The sequence below is a fragment of the Ambystoma mexicanum genome, chromosome 12 (genome assembly GCF_040938575.1).
Source record: "Ambystoma mexicanum isolate Mex_15411 chromosome 12, UKY_AmexF1_1, whole genome shotgun sequence".
Lineage (NCBI taxonomy): Eukaryota > Metazoa > Chordata > Amphibia > Caudata > Ambystomatidae > Ambystoma > Ambystoma mexicanum.
In genome coordinates this window covers 612,876,602-612,896,878 of record NC_090936.1, presented here as the reverse complement: position 1 = coordinate 612,896,878, position 20,277 = coordinate 612,876,602, and the positions used below count along the sequence as shown (strand labels likewise).

At 47.2% G+C, this 20,277-nt stretch overlaps 1 protein-coding gene across 3 annotated transcripts in view; it reads right to left on the bottom strand.

Annotated features, from left to right (window-relative positions):
- The window catches only part of FTSJ3 (FtsJ RNA 2'-O-methyltransferase 3), a 416,394-nt gene that overhangs the window by 359,654 nt on the left and 36,463 nt on the right, over positions 1–20,277 (bottom strand). For 2 of the 3 annotated variants that reach the window (XM_069629037.1, XM_069629039.1), the window contains exon 2: positions 12,372–12,526. In XM_069629037.1, the coding sequence (XP_069485138.1) occupies positions 12,372–12,438 (67 nt within the window). In that variant the 5' untranslated portion in view covers positions 12,439–12,526. The remainder of the gene's footprint in view (positions 1–12,371; positions 12,527–20,277) is intronic. The other variant, XM_069629038.1, reaches the window with a different exon arrangement.

Sequence of the window (20,277 nt, the reverse complement as noted above, 5' to 3'; positions counted from 1 at the left end):
TGTGACCCGACAACTGCTCTCGAGGCCTTGATAGCACCCATCATAGAGGAAGGTGAAGCAGAAGGATATGTGAGCCCAAGGGAAGCATCCTTCCCAATACCGAAACATCTGAGAATACCGGACCTGTATGATTACCAAAAATACATAAAAGGCATCTTCCCTACACCTGGACGCCCAATCGTCTCAGAAATATAGTCGGTTTTGGAACCTCTTAGCCAATATGTAGACTTTTTCATCAAAGACGAAATCCCTAAAATGAATTGTATGTCAAAGATTCTACAGCCATGCTTATCCTCCTTGGCATTCGATCCTGAACAAGATTGGCTCGTCACTATTGATTATATAGTCGCTCTACACCAAAATACAGCAACAGGAAACTCTCATAATGCTTAAAGACCTCTTGGATCCGGGAATTGATCTACATGGAGTACCATCCACCTTCATAGCATCTCTGGCTGAGATAGCGCTGACAAAAAAATATTTTATGTTCAATGACCAGTTCTACCAACAGGATTCCGGCACCGCCATGGGTGCCACTTTCGCACCTAGTTTGGCCAATCTGTATGTCAACTCTTGAGCTTCAGTACATCTATCCAGCAACCAACTCATTCCAAAACAAACTGCTTACCTGGTGCCGCTACATAGACAACATTTTTGTCATCTTTAGAGGAACCGATCAAGAGGTTTTGGCATTCCACGACTGGATCAACAGACAAAATATCCATCTCCAGTTCACCATGGAAAAAGACAGAATAGAGACTCACTTCCTCGATCTAGCAATCACAGCATCAGAGGGCGGACTTATTTCGAAGGTCTATCGAAAAGACACTGACAAAAATGCATTGCTCACATATTCAAGTTACCATCCGCAATCCTTGAAGGACAATCTCCCCTTTGGTCAGTTTCTGCGCTATCGACGCCTGTGCAGCAGGACAGATGACTACAGCACTCCGACCAAAATTCTCAAAAACCAACTGACCCAACGGGGTTACCCGCGCAAGATCATACATGACACCTACAAAAGGGCCAGATACATTCCTCGCTCCTGTACACTTGAACAACATCATAAGAAAACAGAGGACAAAACAATCACGGCAGTACTCAGTTACTCTCCTTTACTTAACAAAATAAAGAAAGAAATTAAGTCCTTATGGCCCATCCTGAATACAGGCACATCCAGTATACCACCAACACGCTTTGCGCTCAAAAGAAGACACGATTTGAGAAACGTGCTTGTCAACACAATGCGCCCAGAAGCTGATGCAGCACCAGCGACGCAGAGCACTGGAACCAAGCCCACCCAGTGTGCCACAGCCTTTCTGGACAATGTTCATACAGACTGCCCACAGCACTACTGTGGACATTGGCTGGACGACACCATGGGTCCAAAGATTATTCACAAACTGCAACACCAAAGGTGTAGCGTACATGATCACTTGCCCATGCAATCTGCGCTACATTGGAATGACGGCCCGAGAAGTGAAAAAACGAATGATCGAGCACAGATCATGCATTCGAAACTAAGAAACTGACAGCACCAATGGTCCCTCACTTCCTGGCAGAAGGCCATACAGCGGAATCATTCAAATGGACGATCCTTGAGAAGATCAAATGGCCGAAACGAGGAGGAAACTACCACGCCATGCTCTTCACTCAGGAGTGAAAAGTGGATTTTCCGCCTGGATACATGCAATCAAGGCCTGAACGAAGCGATGCAGTGGCAGGAACTTGCAGTGCTACAGAATTAAAGTGTCTATATCATCAGCTATTCTTCCTCTTGAGTCTCTTACTTCCGCCTAAATTCAGCAGCAGCTGACCGGTCATCCAAAATGTCATTCTTTCCTTCATAGCGCAGTCTATCCATTGCATTCTGCTCTCTTTTTTTTGGGGGGGGGGGGGGTGGGTTTACTTTTCCTTCCATCGTTTCCCACCACTCCCCCCCCCTCCTACTTCTTCCCCCCTTTTCTGCTCCCAGACATCCCACATTCATGTGGCCTCCTTGGGTCACGCCCCAGTCTCCACTCCGCCACCAGGCACCACAACCCCAAACCCCCCCCCACACCATCACTGTCATGCGCCCACCCCCTACCATCCCGGCACAATCTTTTGTGCCTCATCCACCACGCAGCGACCCGCCTTGCGAGCAGCTACCATACACATATTCTCTTGGGCGCATCATTCCACCAGCGATAGCCACGGCAGGCTTTTCTTCCATCCGAGACCAACGCCCGTTTTTCCGCACACATCCCCTAGTGCCGATGCATAGGCTTGCACCGTGCACACGCCTCGCACTAAGCTTCTACCTAGCTTGCATGCTTCCTGCACCAGCGTTAGCAATGTTTGGCCCCGCCCACTGTCAGGGTCGCTGCCCGTAGCCCACACACCCCTCCAGATTGTTGCTCAGGCATTGGCGGAGCGCTGCGCACACACCCTCGAAGCATCGCGCCAGGATTGGCCCCAGTAGCATGCCCACACATAATCACGCCCCCTTAGTGCATCAGACGCGGAAGCCCCGCGGTCCGCACACAACTTTCCTGTCTCCTCCATTGAACGCACTGCAGCGACAGCTGCCGCCTCAGCAATACTGGGTAAGTGCTTTTCTTACCCACACCATTTTTTCAGCCCCAGCAGCTAAGGCCAATTTGACACCGTTTTTCCTATCACAGGCGAACACTTGAAGAGCGTGTTTAGCCCACAAACGCTGTGGATCATCTGCCTTCTCCCCCACATCTAGGTAGGCTATCCAGGTGTTTCCCTTGAAACATGCATGAAAATATGATCACCTTGTGACCCACACGGTCAACACAGCCTGGCACTTACCCACACAAAAACGGGCCGGCTCCTAGGCCCTCCCTGCTACCCGCACTTACCCTTCTTTTTCACTCTTGGGTTTGGGCTAAGTCTAGAGTGCATTATAACCACTACTCAGTGGGAACACCCCTATTCACCTTACCTACCCTTCCCTCCACCTGCACTTAGCCCAACCCAAAGAGTGAAAAGGAGGGTAAGTCTAGAGTGCCTTTTAGCCACCACTCAGTGGCAATGCTCCAAGAGAATAAATGAGCACATGTACTTTTTTACAGCAGTAATACGCTCTGTAACTGGATTTTGAACTCTCTGGATAGATCGATATGCAACATTGCAACCAGAGGTTACTTATTCCCTCCTTGCAATGTTTTGTTAGGTCTCCTCAGCCAGGATTCCATGCAACCTGCCTGTGCTGGCCTAACATGAGGACAGCTCTTGATTTGATCGTTATATGAAGACTCATTGTGTCCTGAAAAAGATGGTCCAAAACCACTCATAACCATCCAAACCGGTCGACCAGACCTTTTGGGGCTTCTCCACAACACCATACGATATCCGCAAGAACAAGAGGGGGTACCGCCAGAACTGAACTCAAAAACCCAGAAGAGCATGGGTTTTTAGCACTCCACATCAACTAGGGGGACGGTGCGGTTTTAAGAAGAAAGGATATTTGTTCATTGAAAAACCATATATACAAAAAAAAAAGTAATTTTTAGACGCGGTTTATTGATACCCTCATGCAGAGAGCCTAATTTAGTCTCCACCTTCCTCCTGGACAAGGCATCATTCAATGGCCTGTCCACAGTCAGGCAACCCATGAAACAACCTCCTTCCCTTCCATCTTAGCTAAGGCACTGGGAGCCTGACTAGAGGGTCAGAGCAGCTTATCATCCAGTGCCAAACGATTAGGCTTTTCCTTCAATCACCACACCAATCTCTTGTCCCAGACTTCATCTGCAAATAGATTTTTGTTTCCCCCGTCCAACCGTCCATTGTGCACCAATTTCCACTTGGCCATACACTTTAAAGTTTTTAATGCCTTCTTCCAGTTTCTGCCCTCTATCTTTGCCCAGTTTGAGTTCCACAGATGGGTTTTGGTCTCTAAGCCAGAGAGGATAATGGGTACTATTTTGGCTTGATAGTACTTTAACACGGGCACATTGGAGAATTTACAGTACCTACTCATGATTTTCTTCATATGTGGTATAAGTGTCTGCACTTTATTTAAGGCATCAGACTCCGACTTGTATACTGCCGGGCTGGAGTAGATCTCATTTCCCAGGTACGTCAACTCATCTACTCGCGGAATGATTTGACCGTTCTGAGACCACTTCCCAAAATTGATTTTTTTGTTTGGGCTCCTGAACACTAAGATCCTAGATTTTGAAGGGTTTACCTCAAGCCCATTGGTATTGGCGTAGATACCAAATCTTGTCAGGAGTCTTTGCAGGCCTATGGCGGTCCAGTCTAGCAGGACAATATCGTCTGCATAGGCTAGCCAAAAGATATTTCCCCCCCGCCCCCCATTTATGAGGGGGCTGGCCAAAGCAGACTATTCCAAATCCTCCCCCAGGTCAGAAAGAAATAGGTTGAAAAATAAGGGTGCTCCAAGACACCCTTTGTCGTCTAGTCTCACCCTCACTGAGATGCCTTTATGTAGCTCCATTAGCATGGCTAACAGATGTTCTGGGGCATCCTTTGCCCTCAGCTTCGCCCATAGTTTGGATCTATCAATCTGGTCGAAAGCTTTGGAAAGGTCAACCCATGCGCCATATAATGATGACCTCCCTTCGACCTTGATGATTCGCTCACCAAATTTAGTGTCAACCCATTCAGTGTAGTCGAGAGCCCACACCTAAAACCTGTCTGGAAGCGGGATAATGCTCCAACCTGGTCCACCCAAACTGAGTTCTTTAACCATCGGTTTCATAAAGATCTTGCTCTCTATTTCCAAAAGGGTGATAGGATGATAGTTTACCGGAACAGTCCCATCGCCCCCCCTTAATGAATGGAATTACCAGGGCTGTTTTCCAGGATGGAGGGAATTGTTTAACCCTTAGGATCTCTTAAAACAGTTGCAGGAGGGTCCTTGCCCAGAATTCTGGTTCGTTTTTGAGAACCTGGTTAGTGAGGCCACTAGGGCCAGCAACCTTGGAAGAGGAAGAATTATATCAACAATTTCTTCCTGATTCAAGGATACCTTCCACTCACTAGCGGATGGCATCATCATCTCACCCTCCCGGGGATTCCTGAAGATGCGGGAAAGATGTTCTACCCATTTATGTTCCGGTACTAGATTACATAAAGAGCTACCTGAATGCGAATCAAGCTGGCTCATAACTGACCAGAAGCTTCTCGAGTTTGTTTCTGCTAGAAACTTTAGCATCTGTTCCCCGTCCATTTGCTGGCGTGCCATGCTTCGGTTTTTCGACCAGTGCCTATAGTTGTTCTTTCCACTTTTAAATTTCTTTTAGGTATATATCTAGGTTCAGGGGGAGCGATTTTAGCCTCCAAAGCTCTCTTCTCACAGCTTGCTTTTTGGCTCTTGATTCTTCATAAAACCCATGTAGGCGTTTCTACTTGGCTCCCATGGACGACATTGCGGGAGGAACTGTTGACCAAATAAAGTTAACATAGCTATCTGGACAACACGGATCTTCTAAAATGGAACATGGCACTTCCTTTAGCTCTCCATTTAGTTCCAACCCTCCATGCCCATACTTTACTAGCCGGATTCTTCCTTGTTTTTTTCCCCCATTTCACTCCAGTTTATGAACCACCTGGGCCGTCAAGAGATATGGAAATGACAGCTCTAATCGGGCGTAATCGCCCCGCCCCTTCCTGTTTGATCTCTAGGGTGGATTTTAAGGAAAAGAAACCAGGGCTAACAAAAATATAGTCCAGCGTTGATGACGAGTTAGCCCCCCCTCTCCAGGTTGCGGTGGGCACCTCATCCCCCTCCGAGGTGCCATTTAGCATTCTTAAGTCCCATGAGCTCATTAAGTCCATCCATTTTTGACCTCTTGTTGCCAGTGCCTTGACCCAGATTCCTTTTTCCCCTTTGCTCTCTGTGCACAATCTGCATTGAGGTCCCCCGCTACCATTAAGTTGGCTCCACTCATTTCATTTTTTACTGTCGTCATCAGAGTGTTCAGAATGGCCAAAAATGTCTCTAGCATGGAGAACTTGGGGTTCCAGTAGACGTCTATTAATACTACAGTTGGGTTGGGAATGTCAAGGTTAGGGTGGAATTTGCATTCCATAATGCCCATCTCATTTTTAAATAAAGGAGAGACTGCCTTAATTGAGCTATTTTTATGCCATTAAGAATCCTCCAGCTGGTCTACCTAGGGCTTTCTGGGTTGCTGGTAAACTGAAAAACCAGAATGTCCATCTTCCCATACAAGTAAACTCTGGTTTCTTTCGATCTGAATGTACTTGAGCCCCATGTATTCCAGCTTACCACATGTAAACCACCCCGTTAAAAGTCGCTGCGGTCCCAATCCTATTTGTCAGAACTTGTGTTAGGATTTCTTGGATCGCGGTAAACAGTTTTTCTTCCATTGAGCTTTCTCCCAATATTGAATGGCTTTCTTTCTGCGGCCCAGATGGGCCTCTTTCTTGACTGTGGAAGCTATTTTTGTTTAGGCCTGCTGCTCACATAAGGCAACTGAGGATTGCCCAAAAGGCTCTTTGGCCAATACGACACCTTGTTCCAGATCATCTGTGGCTTTTAAGATTGCTTGCTGGGTATTTATTGTGCTTAGTTCTAGCTCCACGACGAGTACATTTTTACAGTCTGGAAATGTCACACATTCCAGATCTGTAGAAGCAAATAGAAATAGACTTCTTATTTTCTTAAACAGGGATAGAATCACAGATCTGCTGAGGGACTTGTAGTGATTATTCTTTTTTGTTGCTTTCAGCCAGAGTCTGGTGACATCAAAGCCTGTTCTCTTCCTCTGTACCCTCCTCCCTCGTCCGAGGTCTCTCTTGGGAGGGGATGAACAGGTCCCGAGTGAGTATTAGCGCCTTCGATTTCCCAGTCCCATTCCAAATACCCTGGATGGTCTGATGTTTCCCTTCACCCAGGACCATCGATGGTACAAGGCCGGTGTTTGGTTGGATTGCTAAAGTGCACTTATTACGCTCTGGCCGGATGTCTGAAAGATTGGTGCTAATTTTAGTTTTGGCCCTTGAGCGTTGTTAATTACTTGCTGCACCCCCAAACTGGGTTTTGGGGTTGTTTTTTCTGAAAGATCGGCTGCAATTTCAATTTTCTTTCCAGCCTGGCCCAATGTGTTTTGATGAATATTCGTAGCTTTTGCCTGCTGAACTTGGTCGATGGCTTCCCCATCTTTTCTCTTCATATTGCCAATGCTACTTTCATCCTCTTGGCAAGTTTTTTTTTTTCTGGAGGGTCGGTCTGTAGGCCACTGCTCATTTTTGGCCAATCTTGTAGCGTTTCCCTAGGGGTTTTCTGCTTTCTTTCCTGGGATTGCCCCTTCCCTGCATTCTCATTTGTGATTGAATCAGTGGCTTTTGATGACACCATGGACTCCATACTGACTTTACCTGCTCTTCTTGTTTCTGGGTGCTCTTGTGGAAGTGGAAATTAGATGTTACTCATAAAAAATGTATTCCTGTTTTAGTTTTTTGGGTTTTCTGATTTGACATTTTCCCTGGATTCTTTTTTGATTGTGGCTGAGTCAGGCTGAGTCATTTTCCCACGCCCTTTCTTTTTAATTTTTCTCCTTCTCCTATGATTTTGTTGCTTGTTGCTATCCATACTGGATCTTCTGCGGCTCCATTGTCTGGTTCCCCTCCGGGGGTTTCCTTTGTCGTGGGATCTGCTTCACCATGTACTTCTGTTTGTCCTTCAATCATATGGGCCAGTCTCCTACATTCTTCCAGGGTGGATTCCGACAATGGAGTATGATCAAAAATCCCTGAATTCTCTGGAGTATCACTTGCCTCTTTCTCCCGATATGGGGGGGGGGGGGGGGGGGGGGTAGGGGTCTACTTGCCAAAAACGTGATAATTCTCTCAACTGGCTTTTTATTTTATCATCTCTGCCTTTGTTTTCCGACAACACCCTTTGTATAGCTGAGATATCCAAGCCCTGCTTTGCCACTTCAGTTTGAATATCGTTTAGGACTGGGGTAATAGAGGAAGTTAATACGTTCTTGAGCCCTACCAGTAATGAATCGCTTTTGGCCACTTTGTGAGTTCAAGAACAATTCCAGCTTGCGATTGCACTTCATTCTTTAGTAACTCAAAAACTGACACTAAAGAGTTCAAAACAAAGTTTGGTGCCTTTAGGGTGGTGTCATCTGACTGATGGGTTGTACTACTTCCAGCTCTTGTTCTGGCAGTGAGCCTTCCTCTTCTAAGTCCACTCAGGGCCTCTGCCCCCCTCTCCAGGCCTCTAATAGAGGGGTTTCATAGTCTGTTACCTCCTGAGCTATTGATAGAATACTTTGTTCTCGAGTTGAGCTTGATGCCTGAGGCTCCTCACCCACCAATGTCAGGGTTTGCTGTCCCCGGTTTACCACTGCTGCATCGTCTGCATCATTCAGGCTTTTATGCCGCTTCTTCCCAAAGTACTCCTTGATTTTTCTTTGTATGTCTTTGCTGGTGACTGTATATTTTAGGCCACGTTTCCATTGATTCATTAGTTCCAAGTGGTTGGTTGTTTCTTCTTCTCTTGTCTCAAGCTGGATCGTGGGCCATGGACTTTGGCTACAGTTACCCCAAGCGTGATTGGTTGCGAAGGTCCTGCAACGTCCACAGAGGGTGTCCCCAGCACTGTAGAGTGCACCATAGGCTCCAAGTAGGAGCCGTCCCATTCTGGTGCGCTTATAGTTCCAAAATTTCTGTGCTACGGAGCTTCATTCTTGGAGACTTGTTTTTAGCCCCTTTATAGAGCGCCTTTAAGGCTAGGGACAAGGAGGGGGGGCTCAAGATTTCCACTGGGGTACGTCTCCCTTCCAGATTCCACTGGTTGCTCAGATGCTCTAATGTTATGCCCTATGTTCCCTTGCCCCAGACTAACCTCTTGTAGATGTGGAAGATCCAATGGCGGGAATTACCCAGTGGGCCCAATGAAGCTTTACTTGCTTCTTTCCGGCTGGGAGTGAGATCTAGGTGTAGGTCCCTTGGAACACCTTATCAACTGGCACCAGCTGACTTAGCCCTTTATAGCATTCTATACATTCCATACATAGTGCTTACCGGGGCTGCGCTCGTGCCTGACCGACCTTCAGCTCCCTGCTACGTCCCATTCCAGGTTCCTCTGAGCTGGCTCCGGCTGCACTCAGGATAATTGTTGGTCCTGGGCCGGCGTCCTGTAGTGCGTCAGTCCTTGGCTAAGCCGATCCGTTATCCGGCCAGCACAAACAGCAAATATCAGCAGTTCCAGTCATCTGCCCTTTTCTCCTCAACAGGCTTCTCGCTGCAAGGGCTGGCGGTTCCTGTCTTCACCCTCACTTCCTGGTGGGCGTGTCCCGCCTCTGTTGTAGAGTTAAAAGGGCCGTGTGAGGTTCGCTCCGTTGGCTCTACAGCTTTCAGCAGGCACGATGTGCAGCTCTGCTCGGCTCTCTCCAACACAGCACACCACTGTAGGCAGTGAGTAAATATCTAGTTATTTTGCGTGGCACAGCACACACACAGCAAAGAACAACAGTTCCAGTCCTCTGACCTTTTCTCCTCGACAGGCTTCTCCCTAACACGGACAGACGGACAGACGGACAGACGGACAGACGGACAGACGGACAGACGGACAGACGGACAGACGGACAGACGGACAGACGGACAGACGGACCTACCCAGCCCCGGCACCGGCTGACACACACAGTCTGTCACTACCTTTTCCCCGGGAAAGGGCTTATGTGTGTGAAATAAGGCCGCTTCAAGCGACAAAAAAAGTCAAACTACAAGATGGCCAAAGGACAGGTGAAAATCGTGTGGCTCAGCCATTTTAGAGTATATGGTACTGTAAATGGTATTAAGCTGTAAAATGCAACCATCCACTAGACAACAAAATCAAATAAAAAAGATAAGACTACAAAAATATACGCGGACACCAGCCCATCCTGGACACATCCTACAAGTAATCACAAAGTTACCAAAACCAAAGTTAGAGAGACACAAAGTAGCTCTACCACACTTCACAGAAGGTGATGTGTGCAGGGAAATATACCCAAAGAACTTAACTATGGAGAACCGATTTCTCCTGCACCGATAGCCATAGGGACTGATCAGTGCCCCCCAAAACAAATGAGCTTAGCAAAGTAACTGAAGCAAAAGGGCTTCACTTGTCTCTTAAAGTCAGGAAAGGTTCAACACAATAGCAAAATGTTTGGTGTCCCATTGAGGTCTCTGTAGGGAAAATAGCACAAAATAAATTTCAAACAGTAAACACATATTCTTAGGAGTGTCACATCTAAACCCAGGTTGCTAATTTAAAAGATTATCTGCTGGGAAAATGCCTTTGGTCCTGTGATGATTCACAGGATCTTGTCACTTCTCCCCAGAGGGGAGGAACCCTTCCGTGTGAGGCTAGGGAAGTGAGCCGCTACGTAAATCATCTCCCAAAATTACTGAGAAGAGGAAGATTGAAGGAGTGATGTGAACTACTCCTTTTCCAAGTCTAGACAGTATTGAGAACAGGTGGCCCCAAGGAGGCACAAGGAATACTCAGCTGATACAAACTAAGGATTATAGCACTCCGTTGGGGAGGACCCAGCTACAGGACATGAAAACCAATAAGGGACTCAATGAAGAGAGGACCCGGTGTGAAGCCAGTCAGCCCCAGGAAGCCAGTCAGCCCCAGGAGGCTCAAACTTGGGAACTTTTGGAAGTGAGCAGGGGAAGCTGGGCCTCGCTCATGAGGGCACCCTGGAGCAGTCAGCAGAGCACTCTGTAGTCAGGCAGAGACCCAACCTACACAGAAGCTGGAGAGAGGCAGACAGTGGCGTAACCTTGGTGATGTGGACTGTGCGGTCCTTCAACTACGCTGATACTGAAAGGCCAAGAAACCTTCAGTGGCAGCGCAGTGAGAAGCAGAGCGAGAGATTTACGAAGAGCATTCAACAACAGCAAACGAGCCCAACACCCTGTGAAGAACCGGTGACCTGCCCCCATAAAAAGAAGGTAACCAGAGCCACGGGAGACCCAGTAGGGGTTTGGGCAAGAATACAGAGTGCTTCGGGAATAATCTCCCCTCAAAGTAATTGTAAAGAAGATACCAAGAGAGTAGTCTCCCTCGTCACAGTAGTTGCATGAAAGATACGGAGAGTGAAGAGCATCTCACGAGGAAACTCCCTCATCAAAATATGCACAAGAGAGATTTCAAGGATAAAGATTACTACGAGAGAAGCCTCCCTCAGAGGGTTTGTGGAAAAAGCCAAGGAACTTGATCACCCTTGTTGCAATAAGAGGAAATTAAGGGAAGTCCAGGAATGTATATATAACACTGAGAAAGAATTACTGAAGAAGCCCCTGGGAGGAATCACAAGGGCTTATCAGAAATCAGCCCTTAAGGTTGTTGAACCTTTTGGGCCAGGGGAAGAGAGTTATTCTTCTGGCTTCATTTCTGTTTGCTGAATACATACGATTGATTAGTGCTAGGGTCACAGTAGCATCATTTTGGACAGAGGACTGGCTCTAGTTTTAATAACCACCCTGACAACCTACACCAGAGTTAAAACTCAGTTAGGTAGGGCAACCCTTCTACTTACAGGAAGAGATGGGTCCTTTTCTTGTTATTTCAACAAAACCTTGACTTTGAAATGCCACCCCTTTGTCCGACTCCTTCTGACTTACCAAAGTCCCCAATCACAAAAGGAATGAAGCAGGACGCAACCTTTAAAATAATACACAGAGCTGCAACCAGTCATTGAATACAAAAAGAGCCTATCAGATTTACTTGCTCAGGGAAAGACTGCAGGCTACTTTTCAGTTACCCTTACCAGAGAGTCTTTGGGCTTCCCAAGGATAGATGTAGAGAGTAACATCACCCATGAGGCTCTGCATGGGGACTCCCTGGGGGAAGGGGTTATTGAACCATGGTGGAAACAAACAAAAAAAAAAATCAGTGATTAGCTGCAGGTCACAGATTAGGATTTTTGCCATAACACGATTTTGTGCTCCTACGCTACTCAGGTGATGTGCTCAAACAAATGGCATGACCAACACTTTCCAAAAAGAGGGCTTCCGTTCTATTGCTGCCTGATGTGAAGGAAACCCATATCATGAAAAATGCTTTTAATTTGTGGTAAATGCTAGCTCTAAAGAAAATATATATTTTACATGTCTAAAAAAATGCAACAGCCAGGCATGAGAACTGCATCTTTATTTCTGAAATCATCTGTTCACTCCCAATTTCACAAAAAAGTGATACAGATACCTCAATGTCAAGCTCTTTATCTTGGCCATGGATGAGCGATGCTGAGAGGCACCAGAAGAAGTACAAGAGAAGACTAAAGAACACATGGTCTGATGCACACAATGACCAAACAAACGCATAGGTCTTTTGCATATGCACAGTAAAAGTCACCTACCAGTCTCCTTTGCCAAATGGTAGAATTTGTCCTTCCGGCTCTTTCCAACCTTGCCCTTCTTGCCCATGGCTGTAGTTTAGGAAGTTGCCTTTAGCAAACTACAGGTATAGTTCTGAAAGAAGTCTTTGGTCACAGCAGTCTTGCGTCTTCTGTACCTAGGACAATAAAAACAAACTGAGCTGGTAAAGGGCGACATCAGTGGTGCAAGCAAAAGAGTTACTCACTGTTGTGACCATGTACTATGAAGACAAGAGTCTCTTTCCCCCCCAAACTTATGGGATATTCCGTCTTTTGGGACTGTAGAGGAGTAGGTAGATGCCTCTTCTATGGCTCCCGTCCCTTCACCACCGTCTTATTGGAGTAACAGGTGAAGAGCTACAATCGGGAAACCATGTATAAATCCATGCAATATTGCTGTACCACGTCGAGTACGTCAAAGAAGATATGCACTCAGGCAACCATTCAGAATGTACCCTCACATTGAAGCATTGGAAGGGTTCTACCAGGAAGGACGTCAGCTATCAAGTGGTCAGAATGAGTCTATGGATGATGTGGATGTACGTTAAGCAAAATCGACCACAAGAGGATGTCATAAAGACGATGTATGAACCTAAGTTGAAACGATATGAAAATACTTAATGACAAAGAATGACGAGCTAACTGAAGCACTAAGAGAAACTACCGGAGGATAAAGTAATTATGAATATAAAAAAAAGGAAGTAACTTGCTGATCAATAACTGTAAATATGCTGTAAAGCAAGGTAGAAAAGAAATAAAAGCTTGCTAAAAAGTAGGTACACGAACAACGTTTAGGAAGGCTACTAGAAGAAGATGGACGGCAGCTCATGTCAAAAATCAACCCAGCTACCTCTAAACACAAACCTAGGATTGCTACATGAAGAAATGTTGAAGAAGCTGTTTTCATGTGCAGAATAAAAGGCGTAAATTGGCTTGGAATCAACGATGCTATTGCGAGAGATGAATGCATAGCACAAAAAGGTAGTCGAATGAATAGACCATGTGCGTAGGACATATTTCCTTCAAGATTAAGAAAGACAAGAGCATTTGTAGTAGCCAAGTGCTGGAGAGACAAGAAGGCCAAAGCCTATGTGAGGTGGACTGAGCAACTCTCTAGGGGCCAAGAGGAGCAACAGCAACCTGCATAAGTGAATCAAAAAGCAGCAAATGAGGAGCTGAAATTGACAAATTCGTGGTATCCCAACACGTGATGGAGAACTCAAAACAAGGGCCACAATATATGAGGAGTCCTTCAGAACGCGCCTGTACACAAGTGTTTCTAGGCGCGACATGACAAGATGGGGAAGACAAAGGGAGGACAAGAAAAACGATCTTAATAGGCCGGGGGAAAGAGGTGGAAAGGGGTGGAGAGGGGGGGGAGAGAGGGCAAGAGAAAAAGCAGAAGTGAAGATGAAGGTCTTGAGCCGCTTCAGGAACCTGAGGTGGCCCTGCTCGAGTTATGGGCAGGGAGGCACCTGCAGAGTAGAGAGAGATCAAACCCCCCTCCCCACCCCAACCCCCCGTTCTCTGCCTGGAGAAGCTCCTGACCCTCAGAGAGTTGGAGGTAGCCGAGTGAAGGGCTCGAGAAGGAAGGTGTTTAGGAAGAGTTTGATGTAGTCCGGGCCTCGGCCCCAGGAGGCCTTGTGGACAATGCAGAGGGTCTTGAACTTGATTCTTGCAGCCACTGGGAGCCAGTGGAGTGATTTCAGTGCCGAGAGATACGATCCCTGGACTTGAGGTCAAGGACAAGTCTATCAGTCCTGTTCTGGATAAGAACAGAGGGCAGAGAGTAGAGGAAGGCAGATTGAGAAAGAGGTTATTGCAGTTGTCCAGCCTGATCCGAAGAGAGAAACAGTGGAGTCGAAGATGACACCAAGATGTTTTGCCTCCCAGGAAGGCGCAGGGAGAGGGCCAATGGAGGGCGACCAGAGTGAAAAAGGAAAAGCAGGAGCTCCAATGAGAAGGATCTTACTGGCATTAAGGCAGAGATCGTTGGAGGCGCACCACTCCTGAATCGCGGATGGACAGTCAGAAATGAGCGAGAGGCGAGGAGGCTGAGGGGAGCCTGTAGGAGAGTAGACTGTCATCCATATAGCACTGAAAGTGAGAGAAGAAGAGATGAGGTAGGCCAAAGGGGCCAAGTAGACGTTGAAAAGCCAGGGTGAGAGGTTGGAGCCCTGGGGAATACCACATGTGGAGAGAGAGGTGGCGTAGAGAAAGTACCCAAGTTGGACGTGGGGGCGCCGGCCGAGGACGAAAGAGGTCAACCAAGCCAAGGCCCCATCCGCGATGCCCAGGTTCTCATGAAAACGATTGATCAGGATGGCATGGTTGACCGTGTTGAAGGCAGATGAAAGATCAAGGAGGATGAGGACAGAAAGAAGGCTAAAGTCGAGATAAGTAAGCAGATCTTGAAGGGTGCTCAGCAGAGCAATGTCTGTGTCTCTGGTTGTTCTGAAGCCAAACTGATGGTCATGGAGACAACCAACAGATTCTGTGTGGAGAGTAAGCTTGGCGATGGCCAGCTTTTCCAGGAGTTTGCCCTGCAAAGGAGTGATAGAGATCAGGCAGTAGTTTGCCGGACATGAAGGATTGGTGGAAGGCTTCTTCAGGAGATGGTGCACAAGGGAGTGCTTTAGGGGGAAGGGAAGTTCCAGTGGCAAAAGAGTGATTGCAAAAATCAGCCATGGCTGGAGTGAGTGTCGATATGTGGTACTTGATGTTTCAGGAGGAGCAGAAGAGCACCTGCTTGGACGACACTTTCATAGATCGGCCTGGTCTCGAAACATCGTCAGGGGTGATCGCAGAGAAAGAGGAGGGAGAGGCAGCCAGAGGGGGGCCAAGAGAGGGAGACGGTGAAGAGAGCGATCGAGCGAGCTAACACAATGTCATGAGTTTTAGTGGTGAAATGAGAAGCCAGAGCCCTGCAAAGGGCCTGGGAGGGAACAGGAGAGGTGGAGACTACAGTAGGATTGGCTAGCTCCTTGCAGGTTTCGGAGGAGTTCGGCCGTGATGTTGGATACTGCAGAGGACGCAGGCTTGATGTGAGCTCTCTTTCTTAGACAGAACAGATAGTCTGCATTGTCTATGAAGAGGCAGCATGCCAGTTTGTCAGAGATGTATCTGATGACCTCCACTTACTCTCAGCCACCTTGCACTTTAGTTTTTGAGAGGTGAGGTCAGAGTCATACCAAAAGCTGCAATTGGAGGTAGGCTTCAGGCGGATTCTCATAACGGGGGCAAGGACATTCATAGTGTTAGAGATAGAGAGATGCAGGTTAGAGAGGGCTGTGTCAGAGTGTGAGTCAGCTGTAGAAGGAAGAAGAGTAGAGAAAGTAGCAGCAAAGGCCTCCACACTCTTCATGGGCCGGATGACCGTAAAGGTAGGTGGCAGTGCTGGGGTCGGCTTCACCTGGGGGACAGAGCTTCAGGTGGGAGCAGAGTAGGAAGGTCAGTCCAAGATGGAGGAGTGTTGAGAGGGTTAGAAAGGGGTATGTCAAAAGAGATGAGAACATCCAAGGTGTGCCCAACAGAGTGCGTTGGGCCAGAGGGTACAATAGAAAGGGAGAGGGTGTCACAGAGATTGCAGAAGAGCCCCGAAGAAGGATTAAAAGCATCCAGATGGATGTTGAGGTCTCATAGTAGGAGAAGTTGAGCAGAAGAGGCAAGGAGAGGTCAGCCCACTCAGAGGAAGAGGGCAACCCGGCCAGGTGGCCTGTAAATGGTGGCCACAGTCAGAGAGGCCATGAGAGATGGAGAGCCTACAGATCAAGCATTCAAACGAGGAGTAGGCATATATAGAAATGACAAACAGGGACCCACTCCGGAAAGATCAGGGCTACTCCAACTCCGGGACAGTTGGATCTGGGTTCGGAGAGGATCTTTTAGCCATCAGGGAGGAGAGCGTCAAAGCTCGGGACAGAGCTGGCCGTGAACCATGTCTTAGTAAGGACATCCAGGTCCAATTCTTTAAGGAGGAGGCAGATGTCATTAGAATGTTCGACAGTGGAGCAAGAGTTGACTGGCAACGTGGAGCAGGTTGCCCCATTTGAAAGATTTCCAGGGTGGGGTACCGGCTTGAGGTACAGCCAGCAGAAGTGGTAAAGGGGCCAGAGGTGGTAGCAGGAGGTGGCATCAGAACCAGAGAGTAGGAGGAGGAGGAAGGTGCGGCGAAGTGAGGAGGTGACCAGAGGAGCCAGAGAGGTGCTGGTAGGAGTAATAGGAGAAGGAAGGAAGTGGAGAAACCTGTCAAAAAGGAGGAGATTGTGCCGAGGACCCTGGACCAAGACGGTGCCATTCAGATAGACATTCATGATGGTCTTGGAGAAGTGGAAAAAGGCCAAAAGGACGTCCCATTGTGTGCCACTATTAATGGGGGAGGAGGAGAGAGAGCCGAAACCATGTCGGTGGGAGTCCGTCTGGAGGAAGCACTGGTGTAGATATCAGCAATAGGGAGGCCTAGGTTGGAGACGAGGATGTCCCTCTTGAACTTCTTTCTTCCGGACTTAGTGAGCTAATAGTACAGGAGATAGAGTAGCAGTTAGTGAAAATGGGGGAAACGGAAAGCACCATAGGGTGGTGCTCAGAGGAATGAAGCAGAAGGCGGAGGAGGGCAGAGAGATGGAGAGACCTACAGCCTTGTGCTGCACAACACAAGGTGTGCATCAGAAGAGGAGGGGGGGGGGACGAGTCAGACACTATGGACCACACAAGTGGAATAAACAGGCGACACAACAGTACACGGAACCCCAAGCAGGGTCGGGACCTAGAGAGTTTGAGAGAGCCTAGAGGGGGAAGACAGCAGCAATGCAAAACACTCTGAATCAAGGTTCCAAAAATGGGGGGAAAAAGTCACGTTTCTTTAAACAGCAGCAACGCAAGGCACACAGATTCAACTCTCCTAAAATGGGAAAAAAGGTCACATTGTTAGTTAGGAAAGATTGGGGTGGGCACCACTTTTAGATCAGGTATATGCTGAATTATGAAGATGCATCCGGTAAATCGGAGCCAACCTTTGGGCCAAAGCAGCAACCGATCGTCTCAAATACAACACATGATTGCCAAACTTAAAGCATTGGCGCTAATACTTAATACACCACTGGTATACATGTTTTGCTATTCCATCCAGAGCAATCGAATAGAGTCAGCCATCAAGAAGAATTGGAGAACTCGGACCAGTGAATCGAGGGCAGAACACCTGTTCTCAGAATGGCCAACATTTGCCTATAAAAGGACTGCCAATTTGAGGAACCGACTAGTCAAAACTAGACCAACTGACAAACTGCCTCAGACATTAAGAAAAGGCACATTCCCCTGCGTACACTGCAGTAACTGCGGGTTTGTGACTAAAGAAGACACTCAATCAACCACCCACGGACAGCAGAAAAGATCAAAAGCAGCAGCCTTGCCACATGCGACACACCACAAATCATCTACAGCATCAAATGCCCTAGTGGCATATACTAGGTTGGACAAGCTAAACGCCAAGGAAGATTACGATGGAATGAGCACAGGTCATGCATCAGGACCAACAATGTTAACTCGGCAGTAGCACGTCATTGGAATGAAAAGAAACACATCAACCAAATACGATTTCAAGTAGTTGATGTAGTTACGAAACGCAACACACACATGGAAATCACAGGATTAGTCTCGATCAGAGGGAAACCTATTGGATAGAGTACCTTGATGCCCTCACCCCCGATTGGCATCAATGATGAAACAAACTACATGTGCTACTTATGTCATTTGCACTCTTTATTTACCGACTTTTGAACGTTACACATGTCATATGTGGACTTTCTGCCATAGCTTAACAAATGGGACCCCTACCTACCATGACCCTGTTCAAGGATTGTGTTCCAAGATCGGTTATCTATTTCTTATATTTATTCTTTTGTCCTCTACTAGGATTGGATCGCTCATTGTGTTTAATATGTATTGATTGAACAGTATTATCCGTCCACCTAGTGTGGCACATACCTCCTCTAACAATCACCGATTTGTCCCGCCCCACGGAAAGTACCATATTTATGTTTTAACCTGCTTATGATGACGGACGCTCTGCATCACGTCACCTAGCGATGGCGACTACAGCACAAATACATATACCTCTTGGTATTTGCGCTCCCGAGTCTCTACCACTTACAGAAAATGTTTTCAACCGATTTTCCAATGTATCAGTTGTTTGCTTACACACATTACCTACTAACTTCAAGATGAGTGCCTTAACCAGCTCCATGTAAGCACTTGGGTCTCTCACGTACGGACTCTGTTCAAGGAGTTATCCTGTTCCAAGATTCATATTCTTTCTCCACTTCACATCATAGCATCAGATTTAATTAGTATTGAATATTTGCATGTTATCATCATGTAACGCCATGTGCCCAGTCCTTCCAAGTGGTGCGTATTAGTGTTTTAGTCTGCCTCTGATGCACAGCCAACCATTTGATGGCAGTTTTGCCAATCTTTCTGTGGACGTCTCCCAATTGCCCTTGGAAACAGGGGCAGCGGGACGCGAGGCACACATGATGAGGTAATACCCCCAGCCACCTAAATCTCTGCACAACAGTATTCTCACATCGAAATGACTGTTGCAATTGAAATGTTCCTTAGCCTTTTAAGGGTGAATAGCTTTCTCCAGGTAAACTTTTCGGACTACTTTCTCCGACACAAACTTTAAAATGTTTAGCACAGTTAAGGCATCCCTAATTCATGTCTCATATTACAGACAATACAGTTTTAGACTCTTTCAGGAATAAGAATGTGTTTTGTTTCCTTGTATTACATACAAAGATGTCAATTTAATATATTAGTCATTCTATTAAACAATTGATGTATTCTGGAGGGCGACAAACAACTTCTAACATCAAGGGTCTAAAGGTTAGGCTCGTTTTCTTTTAACCAAATAGTTATTACTGCGTTTTTGAACAAGTATGAATGGGTTGTTTTGAATGAGTATGTAAGTGATTGAGATGAATGCCTGTCATGAGGATCAGTTTGAAGTCCAGAGCCAAGTGCAATTTGGACCTAGCTACACTTAAACTTAAGTGTAGAGTGGTTGAGAGGAAATGGAGGGCTTCTTGTTCATCCTCTGAGAAACTGGCCTGTCCCCTACTCCAAAGGCAATACCGACTCTCTGTCCTCACCAAGAAGAGAGTCCACATTCAAGCTTGTGTCTCTGCGGAATCTAACAACTCGGCCAAACTCTTTAAAATGTGCAAGGAGCTGGCAAACCCTGCTGCAGTCTCTACCCCTCCTGTTGCCTCCCAGGCTCTTTGCAATGTCCTTGCCTCTCACTTTATCTCAAAAACCCAGGGCATCTGGACCACCCTCTCCCTACTCCCCCCTCTCCTCTCCCCTTTCCGTCTGTGCTTGCTGACCCTCCTTCAGTCACCTCCCCACCCTCCTTCTCGTCCTTCCCCTTTTCTCCCCGGATGAGGCCACTGGACAAGTCCGATCTATGAAAGCCTCGTCAAAACAGGTTAATCCCTGTTCTTCTGAAACCATCAAGGAGCACATTGAAACCCTCGCTCCAGCCCTCGCTGATTTTTGCAACCACTCCTTTGCCTCAGGATCCTTACCCTCCCCTCTGAAGCACTCCCTTGTGCATCCCCTTCTCAGAAACCCACAGCTGATCCTTCTTGTTCGGCTAACAATCGCCCAATTTCCATTACTCCTTTTCTGGGCAAACTCCTGGAAAAGTTGGCCATCTCTCAGCTTAACCTCAATTCCAATTCTGTTGGCTGTCTCCATGACCACCAGTCTAGCTTCAGAGCTGCCAGAAGCACGGAAACTGCTCTCCTGAACATCCGTGAAGATCTGCTCTCCAACCTTGACTCCAACATTCCCTCTGTCCTCATCCTCCTCGTTCGCTCTTCTGCCTTTG